The sequence below is a fragment of the Pseudorca crassidens genome, chromosome 4 (genome assembly GCF_039906515.1).
Source record: "Pseudorca crassidens isolate mPseCra1 chromosome 4, mPseCra1.hap1, whole genome shotgun sequence".
NCBI lineage: Eukaryota > Metazoa > Chordata > Mammalia > Artiodactyla > Delphinidae > Pseudorca > Pseudorca crassidens.
Window position 1 is genome coordinate 121472823 of NC_090299.1, and position 18401 is coordinate 121491223.

Here is an 18401-nt window from a genome sequence, read left to right on the forward strand (position 1 = left end):
GAGAGGCCGCAACAGTGAGAGACCTGCATACAGCCAAAAAAAAAAAAAAAAAAAAAAAAAAAGATGATACAAACAGATGGATAGATATGTTCTTGTTCTTGGATTGGAAGAATCAACATTGTGAAAATGACTATATTACCCAAAGCAATCTACAAATTCAATGCAAACCCTATCAAACTACCACTGGCATTTTTCACAGAACTAGAACAAAAAATTTCACAATCTGTATGGAAACACAAGACCCTGAATAGCCAAAACAATCTTGAGAAAGAAAAACAGAGCTGGAGGAATCAGGCTCCCACACTTCAGACTATACTACAAAGCTACAGTAATTAATACAGTATGGTACTGGTACAAAAACAGAAATATAGAACAATGGAACAGGATAGAAAGCCCAGACATAAACCCACACACATATGGTCCACCTTATCTTTGATAAAGGAGGCAAGAATATACAGTGGAGAAAAGACAGCCTCTTCAATAAGCAGTGCTGGGAAAACTGGACAGCTACATGAAAAAGAATGAAATTAGAACACTCCCTAACACCATACACAAAAATAAACTCAAAATGGATTAAAGACCTACATGTAAGGCCAGAACTATAAAACTCTTAGAGGAAAACATAGGCAGAAGACTCTATGACATACATCACAGCAAGATCCTTTTTGACCCACCTCCTAGATAAATGGAAATAACAACAAAAATAAACAAATGGGACCTAATGAAACTTCAAAGCTTTTGCACAGCAAAGGAAACCATAAATAAGACTAAAAGACAGCCCTCAGAATGGGAGAAAATATTTGCAAACAAATCAATGGACAAAGGATTAATCTCCAAAATATACAAGCAGCTCATGCAGTTCAATATATATATATATAAAAAAAACCTAATCCAAAAATGGGCAGAAGATCTAAGTAGACATTTCTCCAAAGAAGATATACAGGTTGCCAACAAACACATGAAAGGATGTTCAACATCACTAATCATTAGAGAAATGCAAATCAAAACTACAATCAGGTATCACCTCACTCTGGTCAGAAGGGCCATCATCAAAAAATCTACAAACAGTAAATGCTGGAGAGGGTGTGGAGAAAAGGGAACCCTCTTGCACTGTTGGTGGGAATGTAAATTGATACAGCCACTATGGAGAGCAATATGGAGGTTCCTTAAAAAACTAAAACTAGAACTACCATATGACCCAGCAATCCCACTACTGGGCATATACCCTGAGAAAACCATAATTCAAAAAGAGTCATGTACCACAATGTTCATTGCAGCTCTATTTACAATAGCCAGGACATGGAAGCAACCTAAGTGTCCATCAACAGATGAATGGATAAAGAAGATGTGGCACATATATACAATGGAATGTTACTCAGCCATAAAAAGAAATGAAATTGAGTTTCTTGTAGTGAGGTGGATGGATCTAGAGACTGTCATGCAGAGTAAAGTAAGTCAGAAAGATAAAACAAATACTGTATGCTAACACATATATATGGAATCTAAAAAAAAAAAAAAAGGTTCTGAAGAACCTAGGGGCAGGACAGGAATAAAGACGCAAATGTAGAGAATGGACTTGAGGACACAGGGAGGGGTTAGGGTAAGATGGGATGAAGTGAGAGAGTGGCATGGACGTATATATACACTACCAAATGTAAAATAGATAGCTAGTGGGAAGCAGCCACATAGCACATGGAGATCAGCTCGGTGATTTGTGTCCACCTAGAGGGGTGGGATAGGGAGGGTGTGAGGGAGATGCAAGAGAGAGGAGATATGGGGATATATGTTTATGTATAGCTGACTCACTTTGTTAAACAGCAGAAACTAACACACCATTGCAAAGCAATTATACTCCAATGAAGATGTTAAAAAAAAAAAGAAAGAATCAGACTGCCAATGCAGGGGACACGGGTTTGAGCCCTGGTCCGGGAAGTCCCACATGCCGCAGAGCAGCTAAGCCCGTGTGCCACGACTACAGAGCCTGAGCTCTAGATCCCACAAGCTACAACTACTGAGCCCTCGTGCCACAACTACTGAAGCCCGTGCGCCTAGAGCCAGTGCTCTGCGACACTGCAGAGAGAAGCCACTGCAATGAGAAGACTGCACATCACAATGAAGAGTAGCCCCAGCTCACCACAACTAGAGAAATCCCGCGTGCAGCAATGAAGATCCAATGCAGCCAAAAATAAATAAATAAAATAAGTAAATTTATATAAAAAAAAGAAATGACAGTGAGAAAATAGTTTTAATAATAAGCTTCGACAACTGATGAGATGAATAAACAAGGAGGATGACTGTGAGGCTTTAACTGGCTGGTGGTTGGTGATGCGATTGGCAATGATTGGTAAGTCAGAGAGGGTAACTGTTAAGGAGGAAAGAAAAGGCAACAAATCTGGTTTTGATGTACTCATTTTGTTATAATAATTATTGATTATTTACTGAGTAGGAACATTTATCTTTGTTTCAAATCAAAACAAGTATTCCTTTGTAAAGATTTAGGATTAAACATTGAAGTATTAGTATTTCTTTCAATTTAGATGTATTTCTCCCACTAAATATTTAATCAAAATTTGCAGTAAGCTTGCTTTCAGAGAATGAAATGAGGGATATTAAAAATAGGGGTAATGATACTGCATTATCAATGCAATAAATTATCAATAAATTATCAATAGGAGATGATGATAAGCATGTTGTCCCAATATACAAGGAAGCTCTAGGGGCAGAATGAAAAGGACAGCTCCCCCCTAATATTTCATTTTGTGCCCTTTCCTTCAGTTAAGCTCCCAGTCACATATATGGGACGTGGATTTTCCTAGCCCCTGCCTCCTGTAGCCAGGGTTTCCTCTGTGGTAACGAGATGAAGCCTCAGAGAAAACAAAGTAGGCTCCTGACTTGTTTCCCCTCTGTGGCAGGTGTGGTGCCCCACCAGCTGGTGCTTCCAGACAGAGGGAGGAGTTGAGCTCAAAAGCTCACTACACTGTCGGTGGGAATGTATTGATAAATTGGTGCAGTCACAGTGGAGAACAGTATGGAGATTCCTTAAGAAACTAAAAATAGAGCTACCATATGATCCTGCAATCCCAATCCTGGGCATATATCTGGAGAAAACCGTAATTTGAAAGGATGTATGCTTTCCAATGTTCATTGCAGCACTATTTAGAGTAGCTAAGACATGGAAGCAACCTAAGTGTCTATCGACAGATGAATGGATAAAGAAGCTGTGTGGTATACACACAATGGAATATTACTCAGCCATAAAAAAGAATGAAATAATGCCATTTGCAGCAACATAGGTGGACCTAGAGATAATCATACTAAGTGAAGTAAGTTAGACAGAGAAAGACAAATATCATATGGTATTACATTTGTGTGGAATCTAAAAAAATGGTACAAATGAACTTTTTTACAAAGCAGAAATAGACTCAAAGACATAGAAAACAAACTTATGGTTACCAAAGGGGATGGGGTGGGGGAAAGATAAATTAGGAGTTTGGGATTAACATATACACACTACTATGTGTAAAATAGATAACGAATAAGGAACTACTCTATACCATAGGGAGCTATATTCAATATCTTGTAATAACCTGTAATGAGAAAAGAATCTGAAAAAGTGTATATATATATACATATATATATATATATACACACACACACATGTGTGTGTGTATATATATATATATATATATATATACACACATATATATATAACTGAATTACTTTGCTGTACACCTGAAACTAAGACAACATTGTAAATTAACTATACTGCAATTAAAAAAAAAGGTTAACAAAATAAATAAAATGAGGGGGGGGCATGTATCCTTAGGTTACCATCTGGGAAAAAAAGCCCACTGCAAACTGAAAACCTATGAAAATAGTCAATAGATAGGTGAAGGGGGTCCAAAGTTACAGACTTCCAGCTATAAAATAAGTCCAGGGGATGTAATGTACAGCATGGGGATTATAGTTAATAGTACAGTATTGCATATTTGAAAGTTGCTGAGAGGGTAGATCTTAAAAGTTCTCATCACAAGAAAAAAAAAGTTTTTTGTAACTATGTGTGCTGACAGATGTTAACTAGACTTACTGTGGTGATCATTTCATAATATATACTAATATCAAATCATGTTGCACAGTTGAAGCTAATATAATGTTATATGTTAATTATATTTCAATTAAAATAAAAAAGAAAATGGCCAACACAGTGGGGCAGGAATACATTTCCAGTGTCATTCATTCTTGTCAAGAGTGACATGTTGAGACCTGGTGGAAGGCAAAGCCTCCACCTACCATAGGCACAGGTTAAAAGTAATGATCCTTCATCGCAGGTCTAAGAAAGGACTTGCGGTAATTTGGGGTATTTGGGTTATGGTACCAGGCTCTGTCTTAAGGTTGGGGCGGTTTGTTCTGGCCAAGGTCAGCTGTGTGTTTGTTCTCTCCGCCTGTATTGGAAGCTGTTGCAACACACAGCCTCCCCGGCCCCCTCCCTCCTCATCCCAACTAAGGCTAATGCTTCACTAGCCTTTGCAGAAGAGTTGGCTTCGCAGGAGGGTTGAGCTGGGCCAGAAAGGAGGAGCTTAGACCTGTGTGCAAAACCTGGGAACCTGACTAAACATTAGTCCGGGGCCAGGATGAGGACAAAGAGACTGGAAAGACATCCCGCCCCCCTGGTAAGAAAGCCCCGTGATCACCTCCAGCCACTGGCGGTCCTGCCATCCTCGGAACTTAAATAAAGGGACAATTGGAGCCGAAATGTCACAGTTCTGACCCTTCAGGCTTGGACCACCGGGCACCCCCGACACCATGAGTTGGTCCTCACACCCCCGGAGTTTAATCCTCTGCTTCTACACTCTTTCATTGCTCTCTTCAACATGCCTGGCAGTAAGTGTGCTATTTACAAAACGTATTTGTTTTAAATGGAAAGCTTAAAAATAAGAAAATATACGATAAACTAGTGAAATGTCTGTATTTTTCTCCTCTAGTATATTGCTACCCGAGACAACTGCTGCATCTTAGATGAAAGATTTGTAAGTAGTTTTTATGTTTCTCGCTGTGTTTGCACTGGACATGGGCAGAGAAATAAAAGAAATTCTCTCGCAAATATCATTTGGCAGTTTAGACTTTTTTTTTAATGGAGTCTAGGTTTTACCTATTTTGATTAGTAGATCTTATGTAGCTTTTTATCAGGATTTTAAAGCACTCTATTATTGTATTTTCAGGGTAGTTATTGCCCAACTACCTGTGGAATTGCAGATTTCCTGTCTACTTACCAAACCAGTGTAGACAAGGATCTACAGAATTTGGAAGGCATCTTACGTCAGGTTGAGAACAAGACATCAGAAGCCAAAGAGTTGGTCAAAGAAATCCAGATCAGCTACCACTCTGATGGACCAGCAAAGCCAAGTGAGAATCTAACCACCACTGACTGAGAACTTCATCTGTGAAGTTCTTTTGCTGTTATTTCAGTGGTTCTGTTTGTTCACGTATTTTTATGTCTCTGATCCCATGTTACAGATGGGATAGAGAGTGCTACCAAGATTTCCAAGAAAATGTTGGAAGAAATTATGAAATACGAAACATTGATTTCAACACATGAATCAACAGTTCGGTAAGCATTTTTTGTTTCAATTTGCTCTCCAAGACTGAGCTAGTGTTTACTCAATATTCCAAGCTTCAGTAGAAGAAATCTTTTTATTTTTTTCTACTTGTATCTAATTGACATGATGCCTGACCATCTTGAACACAGTGGAGATAGAAGTATTTAGGCAATATGAGTTGTATTGGATTGTAATTGCTTTTTAATAATGATGTAGAAAAAAAAATCATGTGGGAGAAAGATGTTTTAGGTGTCTTCAAATGCTTTATGACCGTATTTACCAAAATGTTTCCCCTCACCCCCATTTGTCTTACAACATAAATTCAAACTGATGGGAATATGGGTGTTGAAAATAAAATTCTTTTTATAAGAATGTCAACAAATGTGTGGTGAGGAATTTGTAAGCAGAGACATAGGAAGGATCTTGGCTGCAAAAGTAAATTATACTGAAGGCAGAGCAGAAAAAAATGTGTTTTAAGAGATAAGTGTAACAAACATTGTAAAGCTACCTGTTGATCATGGAACCTGCAATTACGTATTCTCCTCCCTTCTCTTGAAAGTAAGATGTCTCTGTTAACAACTTCCCAGGGACTCGTAGACTTTCTGAACATAGGGTCTCAGATACAGTTTTAGTTTCTTCCTCAATTTTTTTCCTAAATTTTTCTCAAAGTAGTATAAGAAATTGAGATGAATGATGGCTGAGGAAAAGTGGCCCAGGAGGGATTTATCCTCTTTTTGATATCAGAGGGCTATTATTATTATTGTGATATTATTAGCATTATGATTTGCATTATTATTGCCCATCATTGAAGTTGAAGGAGACTACAGTGTAGAAATTTTCTAAGGCGCAGTAGAGAAAAACGTGGTCAAATAGTTTGTCTATCCTGAACCTCAAAGAAAGAGATGACAATCTATGTACTGTAGGTAGTTTTCTATCATTTCTGAATATGTACAAGCATCCCTGTGAGAAACAACAAAAGCAGGAGTTTTCACTTCCTCCAGGCTTTTGCTGAAGCTGTGTAAATAGAAACACTAAGAAGAAAGGGAAAATGTCTGTTATTTTATTTTAGGTAAGGTAGTGCCCCAGATACTTTTCCTATGTAAGTTATAAGATTGAAGTCCATAAACAGATCCTCAGTAAATCCACAAGTGAAAAGGAATAATGCTTCAGCACATGTGAATTTCAGAACAGGGCCTTTCTTTCCCTAAGAATATTGTCCCAAGAATAATCACCAGAGGGTCTTCCTATTAATCAAGGTCATCACTTGTGTACCTCATTATCTGCTGCCCTTTATGCAAAAGATAAATTCAGAAAGGCCACTTAACAATGATACTCTTTATTGGCAAGGACCCTGTTATATTCTTTTCCAAAAAGCTTAGAATTTTAATTCACCTCAATTTATTTATTAACGTCATTTTACACTTTTTCCAAGAATGGAGTAATTTATCAGGAAATAATTCTTGAGAAAATAAGGTGGTATTTTTAAAAGAATATACAAAATTATTCCTCTAAAAGGAATACTCGGTTATCTTATTATTTTGCTTATAGATTTTTGCAGGAAATATATAATTCAAATAATCAAAAAATCATCAACCTGAAACTGAAAGTGGTCCAACTGGAAGCAAAGTGTCAGGAACCTTGTCAAGATACAGTGAAAATACATGATACAACTGGGAAAGGTAAGTGAAAGTTTTATATTGGATTAAGTTCATCAAAGCAAATATAAAAAGTAAAGGAGATTGTATGTATTGGAATGTATACAAATACATTGGAAAATGTCTAGCTATTAAATCTAAACAGTCTGCTTAGACTTTTCTTGAGTAGCTAAAAAAAAAATACTTTAAAGGAATAATCACGTGAGAAGTAAGAAAATACTTCTCAGGAAGTGAATAGTTTACGACAAGTTAAAAATGTCATTTTCAAGGCTGGCACAGTCTTACCTGGATTTCAAACCACCACAAACATTTCTTCTTTTTCAGATTGTCAAGACATTGCCAATAAGGGGGCCAGAGAGAGTGGGCTTTACTTTATCAAACCTCTGAAAGCTAAGCAGCAGTTCTTAGTATACTGTGAAATTGATGGGTCTGGAAATGGATGGACTGTGTTTCAGAAGGTATTTTTTCCCACAACAAATGTATTTAATAGACACCTAATTGTTCTGCTATATGCCCGAAACGTTTCCAAGCACCTTGTGAACATTAACTCAATTAACACTCACAACTTCCCTTTGCGGTAGTTTTTGCCTTCTTATCGCTATTTACAGAGGAGGAAACAGGCACAAGAGGCTGAGTATCAATAACTTGCCCAAAGTCACATAACTAATAAGTAACAGAGTAAGGATATAGTCTGGTTTCAGTCTGTGCTGTGACTCTCTACTATGCTGGCCCTGCTGTTGTAGATTCATGATGGCACATAATCACAATATCATAGTGACAAAGAACTTGAAGAGACCTCTCTTGACAGGTACATCAAGACCTAGGGCTGCCCATCACAAGAAGATGATGTCACCCAGAGGATACACTGAGGCTGTTCCAAGATCAGGACCCTCTATTGCCTTTGCCAGCTCCAGGCACCCACTGCAAATCCTCTTGCATTGTTTACCTTTGACCACTGTTACAACTAATCCTGCAGGGGGCACTCAGCGCCAGTGAGTGATGGGAGCTCTGGCTGGTAGACACAGATTGAGCAATAGGTTGATCTTTCTGCCATCAGTACAAGAATCAGCAATATCAAGCTGGTGTTCTGGAGTCTTCTAGGAGTCTTTTTAAGACGACTAGTTTTGGGCTTCCCTGGTGGCGCAGTGGTTGAGAGTCCGCCTGCCGATGCAGGGGACACGGGGTCGTGTCCCGGTCCGCGGAGGGGCTGGGCCCGTGAGCCATGGCCGCTGAGCCTGCGCGTCCGGAGCCTGCGCAATGGGAGAGGCCACAACAGTGAGCGGCCCGCGTACGGCCAAAAAAACCACAAACTACTAGTTCTATAACTACTAGTAGTTATAGTAGTTAAAACTACTACTAGTAGTTTTAAAACTACTAGTTTATAATTTATCATGTGCCAGTCGCTCTTTTAAGTACTTTTACATTCTCTGGTGTAATCCCTGCAACAACCCTAAGAAGTAAGCGTCATTATTGCTACTTGATAGGTGAGAAAACTGAAGCAGCTAGCCCAGGGTCACTTAGTAAATGATGAAATCAGACCCTCCATATTTTGGACAAAATGTTTATAATTTTTTTGTGTGTGCACTGATAATCCACTCTCTCCTTTTACCCATACAATTGTGTAATTAGAGGCTTGATGGCAGTGTGGATTTCAAGAAAAACTGGATTCAATATAAAGAAGGGTTTGGACATCTGTCTCCTACTGGAAACACAGAATTTTGGCTGGGAAATGAGAAGATTCATTTGATAAGCACACAGTCTACCATCCCATATGTATTAAGAGTGCAGTTGGAGGATTGGAATGGCAGAACCAGGTACTATTAGAAAAGACTTTTAACTTTTTGCCGTAGAGACATTCTGGAGTATGCACTTTCCAGCTCTCAACAGAACAGTGGGGAAGACAGTCTGACAGATGAGAAGAGCACATCCAACTATGTTCCCCAGAAGTCAGTTTGATTCTTGGGCAGTCCAAGTTGCTAGGTCCTATTTAGGCAGGATCTAAGTGTTCTGGTACAATCCACTTACCCTGGAACCATACAAAATAATAGCTAGTATTTCCTGAGCATTTAATATGTACCATAAATTGAACATGAAATTATAATTTAATCTAATCCAAATAACTGTTTCAAGAGGCAGGAACTACTATTAATCCCATTTTACAGATTAACATTTCCACGGTCGCATCGTTGGTATAGGGTAAAGGATGGATTTAAACTTAGATAGGTTAACTCTACAACCCATCCTCTTAGTGATTATCCTTGTTGAAGAGTGAATCTAGCTTCTTCAGATTTCCCAGCGCTTTAATGATCATTCAGTCAGTCAAATCCAGAGCTACTTTAAAATGAAACCAGCTGGCTTCTTTGGTGAGCTAGAGCTGCCTGGGCACTTTGAGTGTTGTATGCCTAATTAAAATTAAAAACAATATCCAACCCTCTTGTTACGTCTATGGCATGATGAAATATAGTCTGTGCCCAAATACGTATTTTTACTTTTTAAAGTTTTTAACCAGAAAGTATAATACCATAGTCAGTAGACCTCCTATGAGAACATCTCCTATATCCCAAGTCCTAGAGATCAGGGAAGCTAAATGTTTTCTGGAAATCTCTGTTCATGCACCAAAGCCCATTCTTCCCTGAACTCCATAGAATTCTGGCCCTCATTCACAACTTTTTTTCCAGGGGAGAATCTCTCTCTGATCCTATAGCTCATGTTTTGTGGGCCATACAGGGAACTTCTTTTTTGTGATGCTTGAGGAAACCCTCCTTCTTGTCACTGCCACACTGCCTTGAGAAAGGAAAACCCCTTTAGGACTTCACACTTTAGATGGTATGAGTGGCTAATGGAACTGTAGCTCCTTCAAGTTTGCTGCATTGTTTGTCACTCACTGTCAGATAATGAATGTGGTTTATGAGAACTGTGTGTACATGCTACATACTGAGATAAAAGTGGAAAATATGAAATTAGTCAGGTTCATCCACATATCTGGATTGGATATTAGGATCTTATAGGCAAAAAGCATTCAGATGGCTGAAATGTTTAGTCTTCCTGGGACTAGAAGCCTTCCTTGAAGTCTTCTAGACCCATCCTGAGTGGTGTGGGTTCCCACATCCATTTTCCCTTGCCAGATTTGCAGAAAATTTTATTCAATGAGCACATTTCAGATTAAGAAGCAAAGTTAAAACTTCCAAACAATTGTCCTATGAAAGAGAGAACTTCTGAGATGCCTTCTGAGGCTCAGGGTCTAAGGTCTCTATTCCCTTCTTTGTAGTACTGCAGACTATGCTACGTTCAGGGTGACAGGTGAAAATGACAAATACCGCATGACATATGCCTACTTTATTGGTGGAGATGCTGGAGATGCGTTTGATGGCTACGATTTTGGCGAGGATATTAGTGACAAGTTTTTCACATCCCACAATGGCATGCAGTTCAGTACCTGGGACAATGACAACGATAAGTTTGAAGGCAACTGCGCTGAACAGGATGGATCTGGTTGGTGGATGAACAAATGTCATGCTGGCCACCTCAATGGAATTTATTACCAAGGTATGCCTTTCTTCCTTAGATGCATGAATTTGTGCATAGTCTATATTTTTATAAAAGGTAATAAATAAACATAAGGAAATGAATAAAGATATTGAGAGCTTATTATATAGTTCTTTATTTTAAACCAGAATTGAATACTGCTAGCTTATACCTGAAATTGGTCCTTCTACAAGAAATCCAACTGCTGCAAACTATGCAGTGGTATTCATCGTGCCTCCATCAGAGTTGATACTTTGGGTTATGGTGTCTCCTCTAGGCTTACCATATATATGATCTGGATGGACTAACATTACCACGTTTATGCTTGTTAACACGGTAGCTTGGTTCAGCTTCCCATGAGCTATGTGTCAGATAGATCCAGTAAGCAGTGAGTAGGTGTCTGGAGGAATTAAGCAAAGAGCAGGGATGTATTGGTGAGGGCAGATGTCTATGAAAGCTTAAGAGGAGAAGAGTCCAGCCTGAGGAGTGTAGACACTTATTTTAGGAAAAGGGGAGGGCAAGCTATAGTTTGCTCTAAGACTGGAGTAGTTCTGAGCACTGGTTTTACTTACTGACAAACTATTGTAACTACCCAACAGGTATGCATGGAGAAATCCTCATCCATTAAAATGAGCAATCTTCCCTCCTTAGGGCACTGTCCTAGCCAAGAGGTGACTTGGAATCCTCTTAAAAACTACTTAAACTTACCTTTTGGTTTTCACAATGTTTTTTTTTTGAAACCTAACTTAGTTTTGCACCAACAAACCATGTAATTAGAAGAAGCTCTCAGGGAAGGTGCCTGACCCATATGGTCCAGAGTAGCCATGTTGATAGCTTGTGGTACCCTCCAGTACTAGACTCCGACAATCCCTTACAAAATCACAGGAGATCTAGTGTCCAGGAACGAGGTGAAAGCACTTCAGCCTAGCCTCCACTTTATAATGGAGATGTAAAATAACATTCCAGAACTGAGCTCCTCGTATTTTCCAGTAAAATTGTGTTTTTCAGATGACCTGAGATCATCTGATGAGGAATTATGACCTGTTTTCAGAAAGGTGGTCCATCATAGCTGAATCCAGGATGGCTAAACTTAGGGAGAGAGACCAATTAGGGAAATTTGGGGTTCTAAGCCTGTTAGCAGTGAATACATTTAAAGTATGGATGTGACCAGAAAGCACAACACAGCTGTAAGAGTTTGTTTAATAATAAGTTTATGTCAGTTGTAAATGGAGATTTTAGGAGTCTTTAAGGATATTTTCAGCAAGTAGATAACACTATAAAATCTGATGTAAATGGCAATGGACTTCATAATAGACAGTTTTTTATAGACTTTCTGAGGGGAAGAGATTCAAGAGCAGTGATATGTGCATCTACAATTTGTTTTAGGCGGCACCTACTCAAAAACATCTACTACTAATGGTTATGATAATGGCATTATTTGGGCCACTTGGAAATCCCGGTGGTATTCAATGAAGAAAACCACCATGAAATTAATCCCATATAACAGAATCGCCATTGGAGAAGGACAGCAACACCACCTTGGGGGAGCCAAACAGGTCAGACCAGAACATCATGTTGAAATAGAATATGACTAAGTCATTTTACCCTGAGGATTAGATGTTCATTTCTGTTAACCCACAAAGTTTCAGAAACTTTTATGAAATTTTCTTCCCATTTTCTCTTACTGTATTTATTAATTTTAAGTCTTTTATTAAGAATAGTTAGCCTTGAATGGCAATTAAAACTCACTTTGGACTGTATTCCCAAATGACTGAATGCAGAATAATTTAAAATTTGTTTATTTAATGAGATAATAATATTTTAGCTTATTTCCTGAAGATGTAATAAAATCATTGTGATAGTTTGCATTTTAATGATCACACGTCATTGTGTCTTGGTGATTTTTAAAATTATGTCTTACATAGTTTAGTATATGCTAATATAATAGGAGCAAACTCTAGCATTTCAAATGACTAAGTATTTTTTCCATATTTATTACCCCTAAATCATTCATATTTAATTATTCTTTTTAAATGGAGATAATTGTATCTTTTTAATATATTTTTTGTTTTGGTCATAGGCTGGAGACGTATAAAAGGCCATTTCAAAAGTGATTTACTTATGAAATGACTCTATCTAAAAAGAAAAATATAATATTTTTCCTATGGGACAATGGACTTGCAAAGCCTCACTTCATTTTAAGAGTAATAAGAACCCACGCTGAAAACTCCACTAACAGTTTCATGCTGGTTGTAATTTATCTATACACCATTTCAATAAACATTTTGTTTCCTAAGACTAGATACATGGTACATTTTATTGACCATTAAAAGCCATCACTTTCCTTCAATTTAATATTTACAGTTGGACAATCATCAGTAGTTGCTCAGTGTTCACTTTATGCTAAACATTGTACCTGACTCTTGGGAAGTTATGAAGGAAATAGAAATCATGGCTTTTGCCCTCTAGGGGTTATAAGACAAATACAGAAAAATACAGTAACCCAAAATGACAAAATTTGATATAAAAACATAAACACATGTCACAATCACATAACTCAGGTTCATAGTACCCCAGTGCCGCTGGAGACATAAGGCTGTTTGGGGATTCTCCCAGTAAATCCTTTTAGCTCCGGGCTCCTGTGGCCATATGTGGGCACTTGGAGAGGATTATAACTCAGAACAGAAAGGTCCAGGGAACAGTCTGCTCAGCTCCTCACTGCTGAATAAGTTGAGCAGAATGAAGCCATTATTGCAGTAGCCAGAGATCAGGAATCGCTAACTTTCTGTAAGGAATAGCTGCATTTACATTAGTTGGCATAAGGCTGAACATGAAAAGTAATTGACTAATTTTATGGGGTCATGGGGGGAGGTCTGGTTGTTCTGAAGTCCTGAGCATTGACTTTGGATTCTCTTCCTTTTCACAATTTCTTTCCTAATTCTTTCGCTTCCTTGTTCTCATAAGTCCCGATTTTAAAAGCATCCTATTGAGGAGATAAAAACCAGTTAAGTAAACTTCTAGGTATACAGCCAAATACTTGTGAGACTTTGGGAAAATAGGAACATTGATTCATTGTCTGTAGCACTCATTCATTCATGTATGCATGAGGCACCCATTCAACTAACATTTATTGACTTCCTTCATTGTACTAGCCCCTGTGCTGGGTATATAGCACATAGTAGCATCCTCCTTTCTCCCAGTACTGTTCTATTCCGTCCAGTTCTCAAGTTCCAAAAAACCAGCAATAAGTCTTCCTTATTCCTCCCTCCCCATATCCTCAAGCCTGTCAAATCCACCTCCTAAATATTTATTATATTCATTTCCTTCTCTATGCCAACTGCCACCGTTCTAGTTGGGATATATATCTCTTGCCAGGATAATGGCAAATGCCTCCTTCTTGTTTTCCATCTTGCTTCCAGCTTTACCTGTTCCCACCTCATCATGCTCCAAACCGCTTCTAAATTCAGAATGCATATAGTCTACCCTTTGAGAATCTATAAAATCCTTTGGGTGAGCAATTTGGTCATAGACAGGACGAGTTATGTAAATATTCATAAGTTTAAATGCAATAATATCACTCTAGTGATTTATCCCAAGAAAATTATTTTTGAAAAAGAAAATAGCTCTTTATAGAAATATAGATAATATTTAAATATTAAATAAATATTTAATTACAGTGGGAAATTTAGAAAATATTTAACAGTGGAAAAATGCACAAGCAAGGTGGTTTATTAGTACAATGGAAGAGAATGCAATGATTACATAATAAGTATAATATCTCTGTATGAGCATAGAGACATTTACTAAATAATATGTGAAATTTTAAGATGAAAAACAATTCTACAATAAGTTTGTAAAAGTATATATGCATATACTTTTGAACAAAATGTAATCTTGACATGCATGCATTATTTGTATGTATTTGTTTTCCCCAATCGATTTATAAAATTTAATAAAAATACTAAACAAAATAAATATAAACAAGTCCAAAAGTTTCTTATTTTTCCCATGATCACTTTTCCAATGCTTCTTCTGAAATATCATTATGACATTCTTTCATAAACATTTTGGAGGCCCCTGTTTTTGAGTGTCCAGAGTACATATATGGTCTGCATGCTGGGTAATTCAGGATTGATTAGTGGGAAGGGGCTTCTAACTTTCTCCTTCTATACCTCTGCATTGTTTGATTTGTTATAATGAGTACGTTGTTAGTTTTGTAGTTAATTTAAAACCCAATTAGGTAGAGATAAAAAGGTGAATTTCAAATTTTTACTTGTTTAGTTATTAATATTCAATGGTGAACATTGAAGGGTTGTAGCTTAAGAAATGAAGCAAGATATGTACTTCCACACTCAATTGGATCATGTCTCCACAAATAAAATAGAAATGAAAGGATTATCTTAACAAATCAACTTTTAAAAATTTACTTTTAAGTGAAACAAAGAGTTTGGAGCCTCCTAGCGACAGATTACTTTTCTGCACAGCTCAAATCACAGATAACTAATAACCAACCCTTCCCTTCACTTTCTGGGCACGCAAAACTCAGGTCACTGCAAAATAGGACGGCTAAGTACAAAACAGATGTGCATGGTCACACACTTTGAAAAACCCACAGAGGGAAGTTTCCAAAAATAAGGGTACTGGTACAGATGCACCTATACTATGACTTCAGGTCATGAACTACAGGGCAGAGTTCTTTAATCAGCAGACAGGAACAGTCATTTATTGGACAACATCAAGATTTTTAAATATACCTCTGAAATGCTATAGCTTTTTTTCAATTCTTTGTTATGTTTAGTAGTTTGGTTTTAAAGGTCATGTTTCAGATTTATGGGTAGGCTGAAAGTGAGTGGGAAGTGAAAACATGTAAGTATAGACAGCATATTTGAGAACTTACAAGGTCTAAAGTTCTTAACTCTGAAGAGTATAAACTAAGCCAAGTTATACATAGTAGGTATCTTTGTAGATATAAATTCAGGTGATTGGAGTGAAAAACAAAATACACATTTAACCCTGGGGAAAATTAATCTACTGAAGATTTCTCATCAGTTTGATGTAGCTCAAAAAGAATGGGGAAAAAAAGAGTTAAAGATAGTAAGATGGGTTAAAGTAGATGGAAAATACCAAGTTGATGATAAAGAGACCAAGAGTGTGGGAAAAACTGTTTCATATACCTTTCCCGTGTGTGTGTGTGTGTGTGTGTGTGTGTGTGTGTGTGAGTGTGTGTCCCCCAGAGACAGAAGTTAAATTAGTCATACTTCTGGCACACCATTCACATCCATATGTGCTGGGCCACTCTGATTCTTCCCTTTAATCCCTTAATAATCAACCATTGTAATAGATTTGATGCATGTTTATTTGTACATATTCTTATAAATCATGGGTTGTTTGTGCTATGTATTTTTAAATTATATAAATGGCATCGTGCTATACATCAGTATTTCTCAGAATGCTGATCCACAAATTTTTTGTTAGTCAGCATTATAAGTAAAAAAATTGAGAATTAACAGGTAGAAACATTTTTCCTATATTGTGTATGTGATGATTGTATTTATTCAAATGTAATTATATGTCTTTGGAATCTAATAATTAAAAAATTGGCCTATATTTTTTCTTTTTTACATTTTATTTTACTAGAAATTATTTTTATTGCATTTTATAAGCTAATAGGTCTGTGACTGATTAGAAATTTAATAAAACTGGTCGTTTAGAACAAACACTTTGAGAAACACTACTAAGGTCTTCATTGTATTTATTACTTTTTCCATTCAGCACCATTAAGATCTACCCACAATCTGAGTATTTTGTAACTTCCTGTGATCTCCTTTTGAACTGAAGACTTAAAAAGTGAATATAATTTGGTTCCAAAGCTTGTGCTTTTTAAAACTGTATTTTTAATTAACATCTAAGTTCATTTCATTATGGTCAAAGAACATAATTTTGATGATACTGATTCTTGAGAGACAGTTCAAAAATTACTTTGGGACATAGGAATTATCAGAGAATTAATTGGCTCCATAAAATATACATAAATCATAACCACTCTCCAATAATGATCTGCATCCAATAAGAGTATTAATATATTTTTTTCCTTTAAGAAGGAAAATGAACTAAAGGTAGATAGTGATTGGCCTTGTAAACATGAGCTTTGGCCCAAATGGCCTTGTAGCCATGGCCCGTTATGAGCATCGATAATAGGTTTGACCACTGACTTGTAGAACACACCTTTGTTGCAGGTTTGAAAGCCTTTTGGAAAGGCTAACTGGTGAAATTTCAAGCTCTTGTTCATCTCAGTTTCATTGGGAAATATTTGAAAGTCCAAATGGATAAATTCAGGTCATGACAGTTAATCAGATCTTCAACTGGCTCAAAACTGTCTTTTCCAAATCCCAAATCCAGTATTCTTGACCCTCTCTCCCATTTCCCAGATCTTCACCCAGGTTTGCTTCTGCTGTTAACTTAAAAGCATGAAGTAACCTGAGGTAGATGGGAATCCTTCCTAAATAAATCTGAATGTTGACTCTCCCTAAATAAACAGAGTAGGGCAGATTCCATTCTGTGATGAAAGTGGCCTCAGGGACAAATAGGTAAAGTGTGACTTTTAGAAAAAAAATCATCTAACATTTAAGAGACCTTGGACTGGAAATGTTTTCCTTCCTAAATCGCTCTTTTTATATCACAAAGCTGTGGGAAGGGTCAAATGAGATTACATGTGAAATTTCTCCAGAGACAAAAACAAAACTGAATTGTTTTTTGCTGTTAAGATTGGTATTGCTGCATGAGATTTGAATCTAATGTCAGTTAAGTTTGGAAACATCATTTTAAAACTTTAATTTTTTGGCTTTTATATTTTAATAAATTTTAAATTTCAGAATACATTTTAATTTGCAGAAAAGAAGATACAGAGAGTTCCCTACCCCTGTCACCCAGTTTCTCTAATGTTAACATCTGACATTACCATGGCTCATTTGTCAAAACTTAAGAAACCAACCCCAGTAGTCACTCTTTTCTAACTTCCATGCTTTATACAGATTTCATCAGTTTTTACACTAATGTCCTTTTTCTGTTCCAGGATCCCATCCAGGATACATTACATTTAGTTGTCATATTTCCTTAGTCAGCTTTGGTAAAAATTTCTTAGTCTTTCCCTGTTGTTCATGAACTTGACTGTTTAGAGTATATTCTGGTGGACTGGTCAAGTATGTGTAAAATGTCCCTCACTTTGGGTTTCTGCTCTGTTATGCTCAATAACTTTTTGTTGAATTTTATCTAAGTAAAATTTTACCAAAATGCCTTCTTTAAATTGCCTTGGTTTTACTATAGAATGGTCTGTTAAAAATAGGTTTCAAGAAGAATCACAGAGAATTAAATGGATCTTGATAATTAAATTACCCCATAATTTTCATATAATTCCTTGCTGTGGAAAGTCTAAATACCTCACAGATACTATTTCCCCAGATCTCAATGCATCCCTATTTAAATAAATACCAACTGATAGATCATGTTTGCTAACCTTTAATAGAAGAACCACAATGAAATCGGCAGTGTGCCAAATTAAATGGATTTAAGCTGTATGATGGTGGAATGGATTCATGTTGTTGATATTAATACATCACTTGATTAC

General features: G+C 37.0%; 1 protein-coding gene across 2 annotated transcripts; it reads left to right on the forward strand.

Annotated features, from left to right (window-relative positions):
* Positions 1-4723: 4723 nt before the first annotated feature.
* Positions 4724-13078, forward strand: FGG (fibrinogen gamma chain). Of its 2 annotated transcripts, XM_067736601.1 has the most exons (10): positions 4725-4881; positions 4983-5027; positions 5220-5403; positions 5515-5608; positions 7146-7276; positions 7577-7710; positions 8882-9066; positions 10521-10798; positions 12164-12333; positions 12858-13078. In XM_067736601.1, exons 1-10 carry the CDS (start codon positions 4804-4806, stop codon positions 12870-12872), a joined length of 1314 nt encoding a protein of 437 aa, XP_067592702.1. In that variant the 5' UTR covers positions 4725-4803; the 3' UTR covers positions 12873-13078. The 2 variants fall into 2 exon arrangements, with proteins under 2 accessions (XP_067592701.1, XP_067592702.1); XM_067736600.1 differs by lacking the exon at positions 12858-13078 and having other exon boundaries at positions 4724-4881; positions 12164-12537.
* Positions 13079-18401: the final 5323 nt, after the last annotated feature.

Bases quoted from the DNA above. Each gene is read 5' to 3' on its own strand.
- FGG (XM_067736600.1), top strand. From the start codon at position 4,804: ATGAGTTGGTCCTCACACCCCCGGAGTTTAATCCTCTGCTTCTACACT. The intron at 4,882-4,982 runs GTAAGTGTGCTA...TTTCTCCTCTAG, and splicing joins TCTCTTCAACATGCCTGGCA to TATATTGCTACCCGAGACAA. The intron at 7,277-7,576 runs GTAAGTGAAAGT...CTTCTTTTTCAG, and splicing joins ACATGATACAACTGGGAAAG to ATTGTCAAGACATTGCCAAT.